This window comes from Oncorhynchus masou, chromosome 13, assembly GCF_036934945.1.
Source record: "Oncorhynchus masou masou isolate Uvic2021 chromosome 13, UVic_Omas_1.1, whole genome shotgun sequence".
Classification (NCBI taxonomy): domain Eukaryota; kingdom Metazoa; phylum Chordata; class Actinopteri; order Salmoniformes; family Salmonidae; genus Oncorhynchus; species Oncorhynchus masou.
This window is the reverse complement of record NC_088224.1, coordinates 19,311,957-19,327,899: the sequence shown is the minus strand read 5'-3', so window position 1 is coordinate 19,327,899 and position 15,943 is coordinate 19,311,957. Positions and strand designations below refer to the sequence as shown.

At 39.8% G+C, this 15,943-nt stretch overlaps 1 protein-coding gene across 1 annotated transcript; it reads right to left on the bottom strand.

Annotated features, from left to right (window-relative positions):
* Positions 1-2,696: 2,696 nt before the first annotated feature.
* On the bottom strand, positions 2,697-5,789 carry LOC135551872 (homeobox protein Hox-A11a-like). Its single transcript, XM_064983144.1, has 2 exons — positions 4,876-5,789; positions 2,697-4,088 (listed from the first exon to the last, which is right to left on the bottom strand). Exons 1-2 carry the CDS (start codon positions 5,516-5,518, stop codon positions 3,856-3,858), a joined length of 876 nt encoding a protein of 291 aa, XP_064839216.1. The 5' UTR covers positions 5,519-5,789; the 3' UTR covers positions 2,697-3,855.
* Positions 5,790-15,943: the final 10,154 nt, after the last annotated feature.

Here is a 15,943-nt window from a genome sequence, read left to right as displayed (position 1 = left end):
ATATCCTATGATCTTATGAAGTATCAGCCATTGGAAATTCAACACTCAATGTTGACATGAATTAATGTTGTGCACATGCAGCTCGGAAACGTCAGCACACACCCCACGCTCCTGTATTGACTTGTAGCCTATCAGTTATATCTCCGTGTTACAGTTATTAGCCTAATTGTGGCTACTAAATCTTCATTTCACAGCTGTCCAGCTATCATTTCCCCCAAAACAGTTTACTCTGGCCAATGTCTTTGATCAACCTCATATAATGGTGGCCGGGGAGACCGTTTCGAACGGATCATGTTCGTCGCGTGTGGAGTTATGAACAATAATGCGGATTTTTATTACATCCGGCGGAAGTATTTATTTTTCACGAGAAACAAAGGAGTAGGAGACGGGAGTCCACACGCATGCAACAGCCATGGAGAACCCCCCTCGCCTCTTGGACTGATACCGAATCTCTCCCCCTCTGTTTAGCTGTCTATAACAGGAAGGAAAGGGACACACGTTCCTGGCGTTTCACAATCAAATACTTTCCCAATCACATAATTTATACTTTGGCACCGCCCAGAGTGTAATGCATTCTGGAAGGACACCAAAGGCAGATTGAGTCCAAAAAGCTAAGCTTTGAGTGAGAGTAGTGACTTCATATGTGATTTTTGTGATTAAAGAGGGCGTACATTAGTTCCAGGTCATCAGAAAAATCATGAATTATATATATATATATATATATATATATGCTGACTGAAGATTTAATTATGAAAAACTTCAGATAAGACATTAATTACATCTGTCTCTGATTGAGGAAGAATACTTTCAGCCTGTAAATAGCCTCGATATCTTAAAGTAGGCCTGTGTGCTGGATATTTTGGGCATAGATTTTGCAAGATATTTTGGGCCTTGCTCCTAGCCTACATATAAAGTCCAACAGAATTAGCAGAGCACACAGCATCGCACAGATGTGTTGCATTATTAGCTTACTACATGTCATATCTTAGCTAGGCCCTCAACAATTCTACTGCCAATCATTCTCTAATACTGACCACCATATTGACATGTGCAACCTAATCATCAAAACAGCTAAATTAAATAAATATTTAAATACAGCAGGGCATAATAAAACTGTTCAAATAATCGATTTACAGGATAAGCCAGTTATCTCACAGAATATGAAGCTATGCAAGGGCTTTGTTCGACAATTTACCTGCATTTCAAGTTTCCCTCGAGAATCTTGAAGGTGTATTACGCTGGGTTCTTCTTGCAGATGAAAAGATCCACGGCAATGACTTTGATCTCAACAGCGCCGCCCGGTGGCAGGAGGAAGCGTCTGCGAATGAGCACCAGGCCATGGCCACGACTCTGATCCAAGAAGGACTACCTGCAATGGGGGAAATGCACTCTCAAATGAAGTCGAAGCAGCCAGTGAGCAGAGGCTTTTCTTATCCGTCCTCTCCTCAATCGTCTCCTTGGTAAGAGAGTGAATAACCTTGGGTCTCAGACGGTTTATTGCACTGCACTCCAATTGTACAAATGCTCCAGACTCTCAGACAGGTTTTATGGTCACGTTGCTGCGGCAACGGGGAGGATGTCTAGTAATTAGGGACGGAATTCCAGCGCGCCATAAAGGATGAGCCTGGCAAGGCTAGGCCGGACTATGGCGGAGAGAGGCAACCATAAACTTCAGCCTCTCTCTCCCTGCGTTAATGGCCCATTTGACTGTCATATATGAACGCCATTGCGCTGCGGCTGGCACTCATAAACAGAGTCATAATAACAGCAAATATGGCGGTTCTCACTTAGGAGAATGTTGTGGAAGAAGGGGTGGTTTTAATCTTATCTGTGAGAGACAAGTCACAAGCAGGTGAATGAAAATGAGATGCATAAGGAGACTGTATTAGGCTTGTTTACCACAGCGTTGTGGGTAACTGAGACAAAAATATTCAAAGTTCAAAGCCAATGAATGAACTCCATTGAGCGATAACCCACTGGGCACATACATCAGTTCGTCTAGTTTTGATTTCAATTTGGTTGAGTTGTCAACAAATGTGAATTCAACGTAAAGTCAACCAACAATTTCCCAGTCATTGGATTTACTTTAAAAGTTGTGTGGGGGAAAAAATCCCATAAATGTATGACTTTTTGCAAATCCAATCCGTTTTCTACGTTGATTCAAAGTAATCACACTGATTTTATTGGTTGAAACGTTGAAATTACGTGGAAACAACGTTGATTCAACCAGTTTTGACCATAGTGGGAAGCATGCATGTCACCCTATGAAATTGCAATGAGCAAAAGCCATTAGAAAATCCAACGTTACACAAATAAGAAATATAAGTCTTACTAATTAGTAGCCTAACATGTATGTGCATATCAACGTTTACGATAAATAAGTAATCTTAGTAGCTTGAAGAAATAATGGTATTAATCAATAAATCTCTCACATAAGTATAGTTCACACGAATAAGGTTTCAAATTCGAGTAAATTACTCTTAAACATACTTGCAAATGTTGGATGTTTAATCTATCAATTATTAATTAACAAAACAGGTTTAACAATTAAAAATGATATTTTCTTGTCTTATTTTTGTGCGTAAAATATTTTGAGTTGTGCGTAGAAGGCCTATGCAAGGTAAAGTGTTCGGAAATAACAGCTTTCAAAACAGTTTCGAGTCTGAGTACAATAACCAGTCACATTTGTACATTCCTTCAATAATATTTTCATTTTTTATTTGGAAATATAGGATAATACAGAATGTGTCGGACATAACAAGCAGTTGATACAATATTATGTCCCTGACAGTATATTCAAAACGCATTTAACATTCATGTTAATTCAATGAAAAACATGAAGACCTGTGAATAATGGAAAAAATATTTCGTCCTTTTTGAACAAAACCTGGATGCATATTTTCTCAATCTGGTTATCAAAAGACTGCGGCCTTGTCCGTTACCTGTACTATCTACACGCATGTCGCAAGGCAACAATTCGACTATAGGCTACTACAGCAATGAGGTTAAACAAGCTTATATCTGGTTCTGTCTGTATGGGGTTAACATTCTTCTCATTGTGGGTTTTCCGTGCATTAACATCAAATTCAAAGCCAAATTGGGTGTGGTAATCAAGTACACAAAATATAAACAATCAGATTACATGTATTGTTTTGAAAATATTACAATGGTAGAGGGTTTGGGGTCAACAAAATGTAACACCGAATCCCTATAATTTTACTGATAGAGCTTTGCAGTTGGTATTCTTTAGGAAATTAGTGGCTACAAAATAAATAACCTTACAAAAAAAGACACTTTACAATCTCACCCTCCCAAGTCTCATTATTTGGTCACACCAAAGTCCTAGCCTCCATTATTAAATGCACAACATCACATATTCACTGTCACAGGAAACCTATAGTCCTACCACGTCACCACTTGTACGATCTTAAAAACCGAAAACTTAATTTACAAGAGGATGTATTTTTTTAATCACCCCGGTCAGTCATTGATAGACTGATAAAGCTCTGCGCCTTTTGAGAAGAAAATGAAGGCGACTCTGTGTCACAATAATATTAGGATACACAAGAAAGAGAACATAGTCTTGGTGAGGACAACATCCGCAGATTTTTTTTTTTTTTTTTTAAGTCTGATGGCCAAAATGCCGTCAGTGTGTCAGTTAAATCATGCTCATTCTCAAACGGTTTGAAATCAGGAGAGATTATGTTGCCTGTCCACGAACTTGAAATTAACAGTTGAGCATCGTGTTGCAGCTACAGCCATTGCTGTTGTTGTGTTGTTGTTGCTGACACATATGTCAGGGGAAAGAGACCACAGCGAGTCAATAAGTCTGTAAACGCATATGACAAGTCACTCCTAAAGCAGCGGGTTCGTGGTGTAATACTGTAATCTGTCTCTGTTTAATTTCTTTTCCTTCATTCTTCGGTTCTGAAACCAGATTTTCACTTGGCGGTCGGTGAGGTTCAGCATACGAGAGAGCTGCAGTCTCTTCTCTTTGTTGATATACACACTGAAAAAGAACTCCCTCTCCAGTTCTCGGATCTGATATTTTGTATAAGGACATCTTTTTTTACGAGTCCTCTGTCCATCTAGAAGAGAAGAAAATGTCGGTCATATAAAAAAATCTAAATATCTCAAATCATCCATGACTATGTTATAGGATTTATAGGCAAGGCTTTTAGGTAGACTATAATTACGCATTGGCCAAATCAATCCAAATAAAATATTGCCATTACCTTTCATTTCTACAGCTTAATTATGCAGTGATTTAAATGACATTATGAAACCATGAAATAGCATATGCAGTGTTCTGGATAGGAATGTACACTAATACATGATTGACAGTTTGCAGCATGCATGTAAGCATGCATGTATGTATAGACAAAATGAAATTAATGTTTAAATAATATAAACAGTAATAATTTCTCACGTTAGGAAATAACATCATACTAGTGTAAAACAGTTGCTTTAGGACACGAGCTCCAATGTGCTAACCCCTAAATCAGAGGCAACACTCTCATTACACCGGAGTGCTATTTTAACGCCAAGAAACCCGTGAAATTAGGCTACATTTATGATTCAAAAGATGAATGTTCGACCAGGAGTGTTAGGGCTACCTTACAATTCACAGTCATAACTACGTGCTTGTTTTATACTTTAGGGAATGTTTAGAAAAATCACTAGCCCTGATGTCTTTCACAGCCAATTTCAATTCAAAGCACGTGATCCTGTAGTTTATAACAAAGTTTTGTTGGGGGAAATCTACAGGCCCTATATAAACCTTATACGCTTATAAAACAGCATATAAAAAAATTAACTGCAGCGCGCTAGATTGCAAACTTTCTCTCATAACCAGGGTGCTGACTTAATACGTACTGCTGCTGCTCGATTTCTCCTCATTGTTGCCGGAAGAGGACTCCGGGCTGCTGGTATCTTCGGGCGGCTCCTTCCCCTCCGTTTCCCGGCACGATGGCGCGTGTTCTGCGGTGGAGCTTGTCTGCTTGGTGGCCGTTTTGTCCCCTGAGTAGTCGTTAGACGACGGAGTTTCTAAGGCGTTGGCGTACGCTGTGTCGAAAAACTGGTCGAAGGCTTGGGGCAGCACCCCATTTCTGCCAACGTTCCCGTAGAAATTGGACACTGCACAGCCCGCGCCGGAGTGGTGGTGATACGCAGCAGCGGCGGTAGGGTTGTTCTTGGCAAACATTTCCCCCATGGTGGGCTGCGAGGACATACAGTCCCGATGTACCATGTCCTCCGTGGTGGGGTAGCACTGGGGCAGGTTCCCACGGTGTGACCATTTACCGGACGCGTCAATGGCGGCATAGTCCCTGAACGTCACCTCTCTCACCGGCTGGACCTGAGGCAGGTTGGAGGAGTACGAGTATGTCATGGGCCGAGTAGACGGGGTCTGGGACAAAAACGAGGGTAGACCAGAGAAGTCTGCCCCCGCCGAGACGTAGTAGGTGCAACTGGGCAAATACATGTTCGAACCGACGGGGACCCGCTCGTCAAAATCCATCACTCCTTCACTCTACTACTCTATGTGGGTCATGCCTCTAGAGCCGCCCTTTACATGGCTCTGGAGCGCCCTGGCTCTTGCCTCTTTGAAGCGGGTCCGCGAGGCAGAAATTTTTAGACGTAGGCTGACGTGGAGAGCAATCTCCATCCATTCCAGGGAGGCGTGGGTCACGTGACCAGCGGCAGAAATTGACAGCTTTCGCGTGTATGAGAGCGTGTGTGTGTGCGCAATGAGAGAGGGTGTGTGAGTCAGTGTGAACGCGCGTGTGCGAGCACGAGGAGTTATTCAGTGACTGAGTGTGAGTGTGGGACAGACTGCAAGTTGTCCTGAAGCTTGACATTGGTGGTTTATCGCTATGTCGGTCTAAAATTAATTCCCTTATATGCTGCAAGTCAGAAAAAAATATAATTGCATTGGTTGTTAAAATGTAGAGAAGTGACATATTGCTATCGAAGGATTAACCTGATTCAATATCAATTTTAAAGATGCTATGTGCATTTCGACATTTAATCTGGGGGTGCTCGTTGAATCCATGCGTCTTGTAAGCTTTATGGTATTCCTGAGGGTTTGATGTCGTCGTTGGTAAAAACCTTATGCATTTGAGGCGTGCCAACACGTGTAATATCTGTATCCTCTGGACTTGACCAAAGGACGAGCATTTCAATCAATAGGTCTGGAGGTCATTTATAATATAAGAGCCCTCACAAAAGCCCGAAATGTACTGATGGACCACAGATATCCTCTTTACCAGGAGTTTGAGCTACTCCCCTCAGGGAGATGACACAGGGCACCAGGGCATAAAGTAATAGTGCCAAACAATCCTTTGTCCCAGCGACAGTAAGGCTCCTGAATGTTTAAAACGACCAGTGGGACCTGCGGGCTGGCCTACAGCTAACACTGGAGTTGACATAGTGTTTTGTTATGTATACCCACTGAGCAAAACTGGTTGAATCAAAGTTTTTTCCACATCATTTCAACCCCCAAAAATATATGTGATTACGTGGAAAAGTAATTGGATTTACCAAAAGTCATCAAGGTAAGGGCATTTCGATTGTTTTTCAACCAACTTTTAACCTAAATCCAATTACATGGTGAATTGTTTTTGTTCATTACGCGTTGAATTCACGTTGACAACTCAACCAAATGTAAATCGCGCGTTGATCTGACATCTTTGCCCAGTGAGTTTTGTAGTGTACAGATAATCACTGATCGCTCATGAATTGCACTTTTTCTAATACTGCTGAATATGATTGTTTTTACTAGGCAAGTCAGTTAAGAACACATTCTTATTTACAATGACGGCCTACCGGGGAACAGTGGGTTCTGTGGGTTCAGGTTCAGGGGTAGAACAATAGACTTTTACCTTGTCAGCTCCGGGATTTGATCCAGCAACCGTTCCTTTATTGGCCCAACGCTCTAACCACTAGGCTACCTGCGCACCAGTTGTAAAAAGAACAACTCAAATATTATTTTCATGTTATGTTTGATGTTTGTCACAGATGTATGCTCATACTTTACAATATTATATCCTGACCGTTTGGCTTCCCGGCAACATTTGTCAATCAGGGTCATGTTGAAGTAACCCTTGATGTTTGGCCATGTCTCCAGTCAGGTGTCGACGACGCGGCCACCAAACAGACATTTTAGGCCATGCAACACGTATACAACACCAACAGACATAGCTCATATCGACGCTTGGCTTTTAGAATAATCCAAACCCGTAGATCATCTCACTTTTGCCACCTAAAAAAAGACGGACGTTTTGTAAACGGTATTTAAAAAGTTGCCAATATTGTTTACGACAGCAATAACCAAGGAGCCACTGGATCAGTAGGCTTACTTCATATTGGAACACAGGAAGTATTTAAATAAATAGAGAGAAATATGCGATTGTGGGTGTCTGTCTGGATATTTGGAAAAACCCAGAGCTAGACCAACAAAAGACCTAATTGGAAATGGACGTTTGTTGAATCATACATATTATACAAATTATAGTTCATTACTAGTTAGGTTACACAATTAGGCTTCTACTACACAATTAGATTGTTTTCAGCTTGAACTCCACAACTTGTGAATGATAGGCCTATACGGATATTGCTCTCACCGCCTATAAGTAAGGCTAAGAATATTAATACACACAGATCGCACAATGCGTAACTTCCTGTTTCACGCACAAACATTTCTATGCATTGAGTAAATAAACATGTCGCTATGATCTACAAGACATTGTGAAATATAATACAATTCTGTTTTTGCCGACTGAGCCCCCTTCAGCGGTCCAGAAAATAGTCCAGACAATATTTGAATTCTTGGTTAGAACGTTAACACACTACAACTGTCACTATTGTGGAATACATTGATTTTGAATCAACTTTTTGTTTTGAATGATTTCTCCAGATATTATCCTCGTTTAAACCCAATTTCCCGAGAAACGTTCAAACAATTTTCATGGAATCCGTAGGCCTATGGGCAATATTTATTTTCGAAACCATTATTCGTTCTGAAGACCATGTTGGGTAAACACTTATTTCATAATTAACACGTGATGTATAGACAATCTAACCAAAGGTGGAACACTAGTCAAAAAGGTTAATGCTTAAACATTAAAAAAAGGCCACCGCTCTATCTCATAATTACACAAAATACAATAAACTGCATGTTCCTCACGAATGTTGTAGGCCTACCCATTTCGCAACCATTAAATAGAATGAAAACACATAGGCATATGAATCATTAACAACCCAATAAAGTATATTCTACAATTAGTTATTGCCTTGAAATAAAAAACAATATCTATCTCGATGTATCCTTTTGGAGTGTGTTGTTTGATGATACCTTTTCATTACAATCCTAAGAGTATAGCATTATTCTCTTGTCTTGACTACAAGATATCAGTCTCCTCCGTGTTATGCGTTTATTTCCAAAGCACAACAGTAGTGTAAAGGACCACTGCGGTTGGCTGTGTGGCTTGTGAGACTGTGGAATCTGACTCCAATGTTCTGTGAACGAGCGACCAGAGGACGGATTAGGACCGCGGGGACTCTCTCCTTGTCCCGCAGCGCTTTACCCAAATCTACTCTGCCTTTCCACACACACGGAGCTTCAGGACGCGCCAACATGACACATGTAGGCCTAATGTAATACGACTTCGAAAGCATAGCATGTACAAAGAAACGGTACGTATGAGCTAAACCCCCCCCCCCCCCCCCCAAAGAAAAAAGAGAAGCATTACAACATCCCTGATTATCCGTCCATGCATCGTCACGTTAAATAATTGTGGGGACACAAACAAACACAATGCCTTCGCGACCACACGCTCCGCCTCTTCGTCAAACCAGACACATTCTACGACTTGTGCTAAGCCGTAATTGAGCACAGGGTGCCCAGGAAAACCAGTGGCTGCTCTGCACAGACCTGAGTTTGTATAGTGCCTTAGCTCCTATTTTTCCTTATCCGCCAGACACCATCAAACCGACCAGGCGTGATAGGAAGTTGCCACCTACACGGACTCAGGAGCCAAAGCCGTGCAGCGACATATAAAAAAACAGACATTCTAAACCTAAACAGGTAAGATTCCAACTTACTCTTATCAAAATTGAAATGAGCTGCAAACACTTTTTTGTCAATGTAAACAATTTGTCTATACTGACCCAGATTTTTTAAATAGTTCGCTAAAGTTAGAAACAAGCAATAGATAGACATTTAAGTTTCAACATTTCATGTAAACAGTTTTTATGTTCGAGGAAGACGCTTCATAACACACTTGATTCATGTCGACCCTAAGACATCCCTCTTTAGTTATTGTGGCTTTTCTTCGGTGGCTAAAAAACGAGACGGCATTTCTGCGTAAAAGCCCCCCACGCCATAGCTTTGTCTGTGCGGTCGACTTCAAGTTCGGGGGAGGGAGAGGGTCACCGCCCACGGGGTAGGCCCTTAAAGTAAGGACTGCAGACGCCATTTAAGGGCACGGTATGCCCCGGATGAAGTTTCCCTGATTACAAATGCATGTTCAGCTCCTGGCAGCAACTCTGTGAGTTAAGGAAATGAGAAGGTGGCTTTAGGTTACCAAACCGATCGACGTCTGCATGTGTGAAGTGAGGTCTAAAAATGAACTTAACTTTCGTGGACTGCGTCCTAGACTTTGGAATAGCAGATGTTTTGGTGTAGTTTTCAGTAGAACCCTAGACACCAGTAAGTTTACACTGAGATTAGTTGCAAACTTGATATTACTTCAGAGAATTGTAATGATCAAGTACACATTGATTATAGTCTTCTCCATTTGCTACATTAAACAATGCACTTTACGCACAGTAAAATATTCACTTCACTAGATCTGTTCTCAACAAAGGGATATGAATAGGGATTTATATAGTCCCACTGATGGTAATAAAGGTGAAAGGACTGCCAGAGTAAGCATTATTAAAGAGAAAGACCAAACACTAACTTTAGACATATCTAAGTCAATATTAGGTACTTTTGCTGTATTGGTTGTCGTTTCCTTTGACAAATATGGCACACGTGGCATTGTTCAATTGTATTGTTCAATTACATTTAAACGTACTACTAAAGCCCAGGGGGTGTTGATAGCCTACACAATAATAGCAAGTTAGAGGTTGACAATCATTCACTTTTGTTGTTGATCAAAGTGCGATTTTACCATTCAGAAAGTGGTGTATACCATTTATTTGTGGCGTATACCATGTTTCGTGGTGTGTAACATGTTTTGTGTACCGTTTATTTGTTCAGCTTAGAGTCGATGAATGGGAAACAAAATGTCGCATGCTACTTAAATTGACCTTGCATTAGGCGTGAAGTCTACTGTTTTCAAAGAAAAAACGTTGGTGATGTCCTAAAGTAAACATTGAATACGCTACTCCAATGGGGCTATATGCATAATGTATCCATCTCATCAACCCATTCTCACGTTACAATAACATTCATTCTAAACCCAACCCAGAATATCTCTGTGTAGAGTCAGTATAAATGTGTGAGCATATTATGTGTGTGTGGAGTGTCAGTGTGCGTGAGTGAGTGTGCATAGAGAAAGTGCAAAAATAAAATCATAATATACGCTGCTGCTACTCTGTTTATGGTATATCCTGATGCCTAGTCACCTTACCCCTATACATATCTATCTCTGTCACTCCATTGGAAATGACCTTGTAGAAAGCTTCTTACTTTATCGTGTTCTTCTTATTTCTTATTTGTATTGATCGTGTGTTTTTGTTCTACGTTGTTATTTTAGTGCTATATTGATATTGATAAAAGGTTTAGAGTTTGCAAGAAAGGCATTTCACTGTACTTGTGCACGTGACATTAAGACTTGAAACTTAACAGTTAATGAACAGTATTCGACCTTTTTGTATTTTGTACATAGGCGCTACTCAATTACGCACAGCCTCAACACAAAACACAACGCCTTTACCATTAACGTGACTGCTCTGGATTTCCATACAAACACGTGCTTCCTTTGATTCGTAAAAAGTAGAACTAAAATGTCGTTTACGATTACCTCATGCCCAAATTATTTAAAAAAATATAGGTGTTTTTTAAAACTTATATCCCATATTGGCTGTTGAGTTGTAGGCCGTTATCAAGTCTATGACTATAAGCGAAGAGGGCGTCAAGGAGGGCGATTACTACTACACAGATATATTCATATGAAACTTGATCAAAAAGCCCTGGCATGTACGTCAATACGAATTAACAAACACGAAGATACCAGGAGGCGTGAACTTTATTTAAATCAGTAAAGAACTGTTGATTTATCCACAGGTCACAGAAATGTTGGGAGAGGGCGATGGCGACGACAGAGGGACAGAGGAGGGACCACACAAGGACAAACCCCGACTAGTGGGAACACGATTCAACTCCATGGTCAATGGGAGGACGTGGCTTTAGCCGTACTATCTCTTGGATCAATTCAAGGGAAACGACTGATATCAGTCTCTCATTTAACTCTCAAGGACAGAGTACCACAATACGAGTAAAATGACATCAGCGATGGAGAGTGGACAACCGCAAGAACCGAACGAACCTTGTGTTGGAATATGGGTTATAATCATGTGGATTTAGCTCAGAATTGGCGAGCAAATAACTTCACAAGGCAAAAGCTACATTTTAAAAATTGTCGCCATTGACCTTTGGCTTAACCTATGTACATAATGTTGCAATGGCTATAACTTAATAAATTGTGAAACAAAACTGCGTATTTTTCTCTCCATTTTATAGCCTTCTATAGGATTCAGTTTTGGGCATGTAGTCTAAAATAGGGTAACGTAGACCCACCAATAGCAGCAACCTATGTATATCCAAATATTTTTTTCTCTGACGGCGACAGAAGCAACAAAAACAGGCCTGCTTTTTGTCGACGCATCTCGTGCGTTTGAACTTGATTTTCTCATATGGACGTCACGTGTGATTATTCAATTCCATTATTCACTAGTGAAATAAAAAAAATTGATAGTAAAATGAATTGCCCATATAGAGGTGTGACAACAATGTATACGCGTGCACTGTTCCTTGGGTCAATTCGACATTTAGCTCAATCAAAAGCTAAATTATGTCTCCACTGTAGCCTTTTAATTTCATGTTTAGTAGCCTAGTTGAATTGAGCTGTATTTTAGCTGTATTTTAGCTGTATGTTAGCTAGGCTACATCCTCCGTTATTATTCTAGTTTAAACAAATATCACGCCGAACATAGGCCTACAAACAAGCCTAAATCATACATATGCTAATTTTCTCCGATTCTAAATTCACCCTATATCTGAGTAACACAAACAAATGGCGTGTGTATGATTTAGGCCTATGTTCTGCGTGATATTATTTTAGGCTGGAACAGTAACAGAGAATATAGCCTAGCTAACATACAACTCAATGTGTTCAACTAGACTACTAAATATGAAACTAACGTATAGTAGGCTATACCATAAAATAATATAATGTTTTAGAGTTCGGAGTATAAATAAATACGGGAAGAAATTATATAGGGATTGATATGAAACGAAAACGAACCACCTGTGTATATAATGATACGTGTGCTCAGATTATTCTTTAGTTTATATGAGCTGTGTTACCGTTCAAAATAACAAAGAATTCCATCGAGAACAAAGCAAAATGCCCAAGAAAACGGATGTATAGGCTACCTGTATTCCGTCAATACGAAGTGGAGAACAATAGCATCATGTAATTAAGACACAAATGACTAAATCAGACCTAATTTAAAGAATAGACTACACAGCCAGACTCATTTGCGCGCACACAAGGTTCATTTTGGAGAGGACTACAAAATCATGTATTGGTGTCCATAGACCTTCCTCGTGGAAATTGAGAATTAACCTACGGATTTATATCGTCAGAGGATAAAATGCCACCGCTTACACAAATTAGTAAATGAATAGGCCAGGGCATGAGTGCAGCCTACAGAGGCGTGTTGAACATAGTCTCGGGCAAGATCCTCTGCTTAACTGTTGTTAAAACACCGGTGTCCCACGGTGTTTACCAGCCTAAAGTTGACTGCTTTTAAAACGGAGTATCCCACGTTGTCTGCCGGGTTAAGGCACAACTGTATGCGCTATTCTGGCAAGCAGGCTAGGCATATGGAAAACGCTATCGGTATCTCTCGGCTGTAGCCAGTTGAAGATTACAGCCCTCGCCATAGTCTTCATCAGGTAGACAGTGAAGGTCAAAGTAAAGAGCACACCATTAGCCCCGACCTTTACTCATCTCCCCGCCTGACAAACTGGAGAGCGAGGCTCAGTGTGAGCGTATAGGCTGCTCCTCCACCAGACAACTATTCGGTTCATACAATAGGACTACATATAGGCTATTCATGTGGATTTCTATTTCATTATTCATGTTTGAAAGCTTACAAAAAATGTATGTTTGTGTTTTTGTTTCGTGTGATTCGACATCAACAGCTGTTAAGACGGATAAAAAAGTCGTACTCCATGGAAGAAGGCAACAATTTTTAGTGCAGATATGAAATGGAAAATGTATAGTGAAATGACATAGCCTGTAAACACATCAGGTTGATTTGATAACGCAGCAAAAAAGATTTACAGACGAACATGTACTTCTTACTTCACGTTGCCCATTTGCCGCTAAGCGTGAATCAAGAAAGACAGTGAGTAATGTGAAGCTCTCTCAACCTATTTAATTCATTTTACGCAACAGGGAATTCCAAATTGAATTGCTCCATGGAATATTTGCAGAAGCTGTCATTCCTAGTTTTGCCTTTGGGTGGCAGCAAAAGTCCAACAATGCAGTGAGCACTGGGAGTGTGTCAAATATGGAATCCAGTCCAGCTCTGCTCTGCTCTGCTCGGTCCGCCTGCCACAGTTTGAATATTTCTCTCCCTGGGTTGTGTGCACGTTCACGTGTGTTTGCGTCTGAACCGTGTCAAGCGCACGCAGACTGTGCTCTCAGCTGAGACGTTCTTGATCCTGACTTTAATTTGTTAGAAAGAGGAATAGTGTCATGTTTAATAAATAATAATTAACAAACTAAGACGTTAAATGTCTTTATATATTTAGCATATTTTTACATTATAATTCTTTATGAATTTTGGACAACACATTAATTTAAGTTTTGCTCATCATTGTTTAAACAGTTATTATTACATAGCTTGTTACCAATTTAAAAAAATGTTTTAATAAACTAAAAATCCTAATTTATTTTCAACCATAAACAATATTTTATTAATGTATTACCATTAGCCTAATACAGAATTAAATACAAGTATAAACTATTTATTTTGTGCAGTTGCGGCCTTAAGCTTATAGCCTCATCTGGGTTAGATATGTTCATAAGTTATACCATTTTGATGTGATGACCCATTAGTATTGCCTTGACTAGGCCTATAGACCATGAAAATCAAATTTACAACGATGTTAAATCGTTGTCATCATAGAAACAACGTTTCGAACCAGCAAAAATATAAGGACGAGACGGTTCTAATCCAAATGTATGTGTGATTCCGAATGAGAGGTGGCTAGGCAAATACCATGCACCACAAGTGTGAGTCAACTGATTCAGAATAGCAAAAGACAAGGCTACAGGTAGCTTACAAGAATAAGGTGTAGAGTAGGCTACGCTGTCTTTATTTCCCTATGCACTATACCCTACTACGCCCTATGACACGAAGGCTTTTCTTAAAATCTTACATTTTCTTTAAGCATATACATTTTCTGTTAAAGCCTACTCTCCCGCAGCAATGAAATCAATATATTTACAAATTATGGATGGCACAACCTCTTACAGGGCGAAAATATCGAATATGTTGGTATGTTTTCCTGTATAGGCTTCATGGTTGACTTTGCTGGTTCATGCGTTAAACGCATTGTATGTGCAATGCGACATAGCCTGCACTCAGCATATTTATTCATAAAACAAACATACCTTACATCAATGAAATTAAAATATGTAGCCACACTTGGCGAATGCCTACAGTGTGATTCGTGGGTGAAATTTTAGTACAGCTTGTAAAAACATTTTTCATTCACTTTTTTTCTAGGTGTTTATATTTTTTGGCTAAATTCAGTGACCGCAGGATTCATTTTTTTCTATTTGATCATGAAATGCTTGTAGTAAATGTGCATAGCCTGCATTCACGACGATAACAACAAGGAGCTATTGGCATCTGTGAGTGTAAACCCCTTCCCTTCTATAATCACCATGTGTTTGTTTGCTTTGCTAGTTTCATGTCTGCGTTGTTTTTTATATTTGCAGAATGGTTTCCCACTGGGCACAGACGTCATTTCGACGTCTAGTTATGATTTACATTTGGAATAAGTTATCAACTAACGTGAATTCAACGTGAAATCACCAAAACATTTCACTATGTCATTGGATTCAGGTTAAAAGTTGGGTGACAACAATACGAAATTCCCTTATGTCGAGGACTTTTTTCAAATTCTATCATTTTTCCATGTTGATTCAACATCATCACATTTACTTTTGTTGTTGAAATGACGTGGAAACAACGTTGATTTAACCAGTTTTTGCCCAGTGAGCTGTGCAATAGTATACATATATGATGCAGGCCTAAACCTAGTGCACAGAGACTAAACGGATATGATGTCACTAATACAATAATATAACCATAAGTGGTAGGCAACACGCTAGAAATTATGATCTTCATCAATCACCAGAGCATGGTGCAAGTCAAAAAAGTATTTAAGAAATTGATATTTTAGAAACTATAAATTTAAACCCCTTATTAGTCACAGGCTAATAGTTGTACTGCTACGGCTGGTGGGTGGAATACTGCAGCATCAGCGAATCAAAATGCAGAGGCCCATTTTTTTCTCTCGATGTCACATTCAAGGGCTATAGGCCTACATTACATACTACAGATGTGCATGTAATCAGCCAACACTGAAACAGTTAGCCTAGGAATCCAAATCTATATGTTAGTTTGTTTT

What these genes read in the sequence shown, in the direction of transcription:
- LOC135551872 (XM_064983144.1), bottom strand. Translation starts at nt 5,518, where the DNA reads ATGGATTTTGACGAGCGGGTCCCCGTCGGTTCGAACATGTATTTGCCC. An exon ending in GGAGAAATCGAGCAGCAGCA is followed by an intron (nt 4,089 to 4,875) that starts GTACGTATTAAG and finishes CTTCTCTTCTAG; the next exon opens with ATGGACAGAGGACTCGTAAA.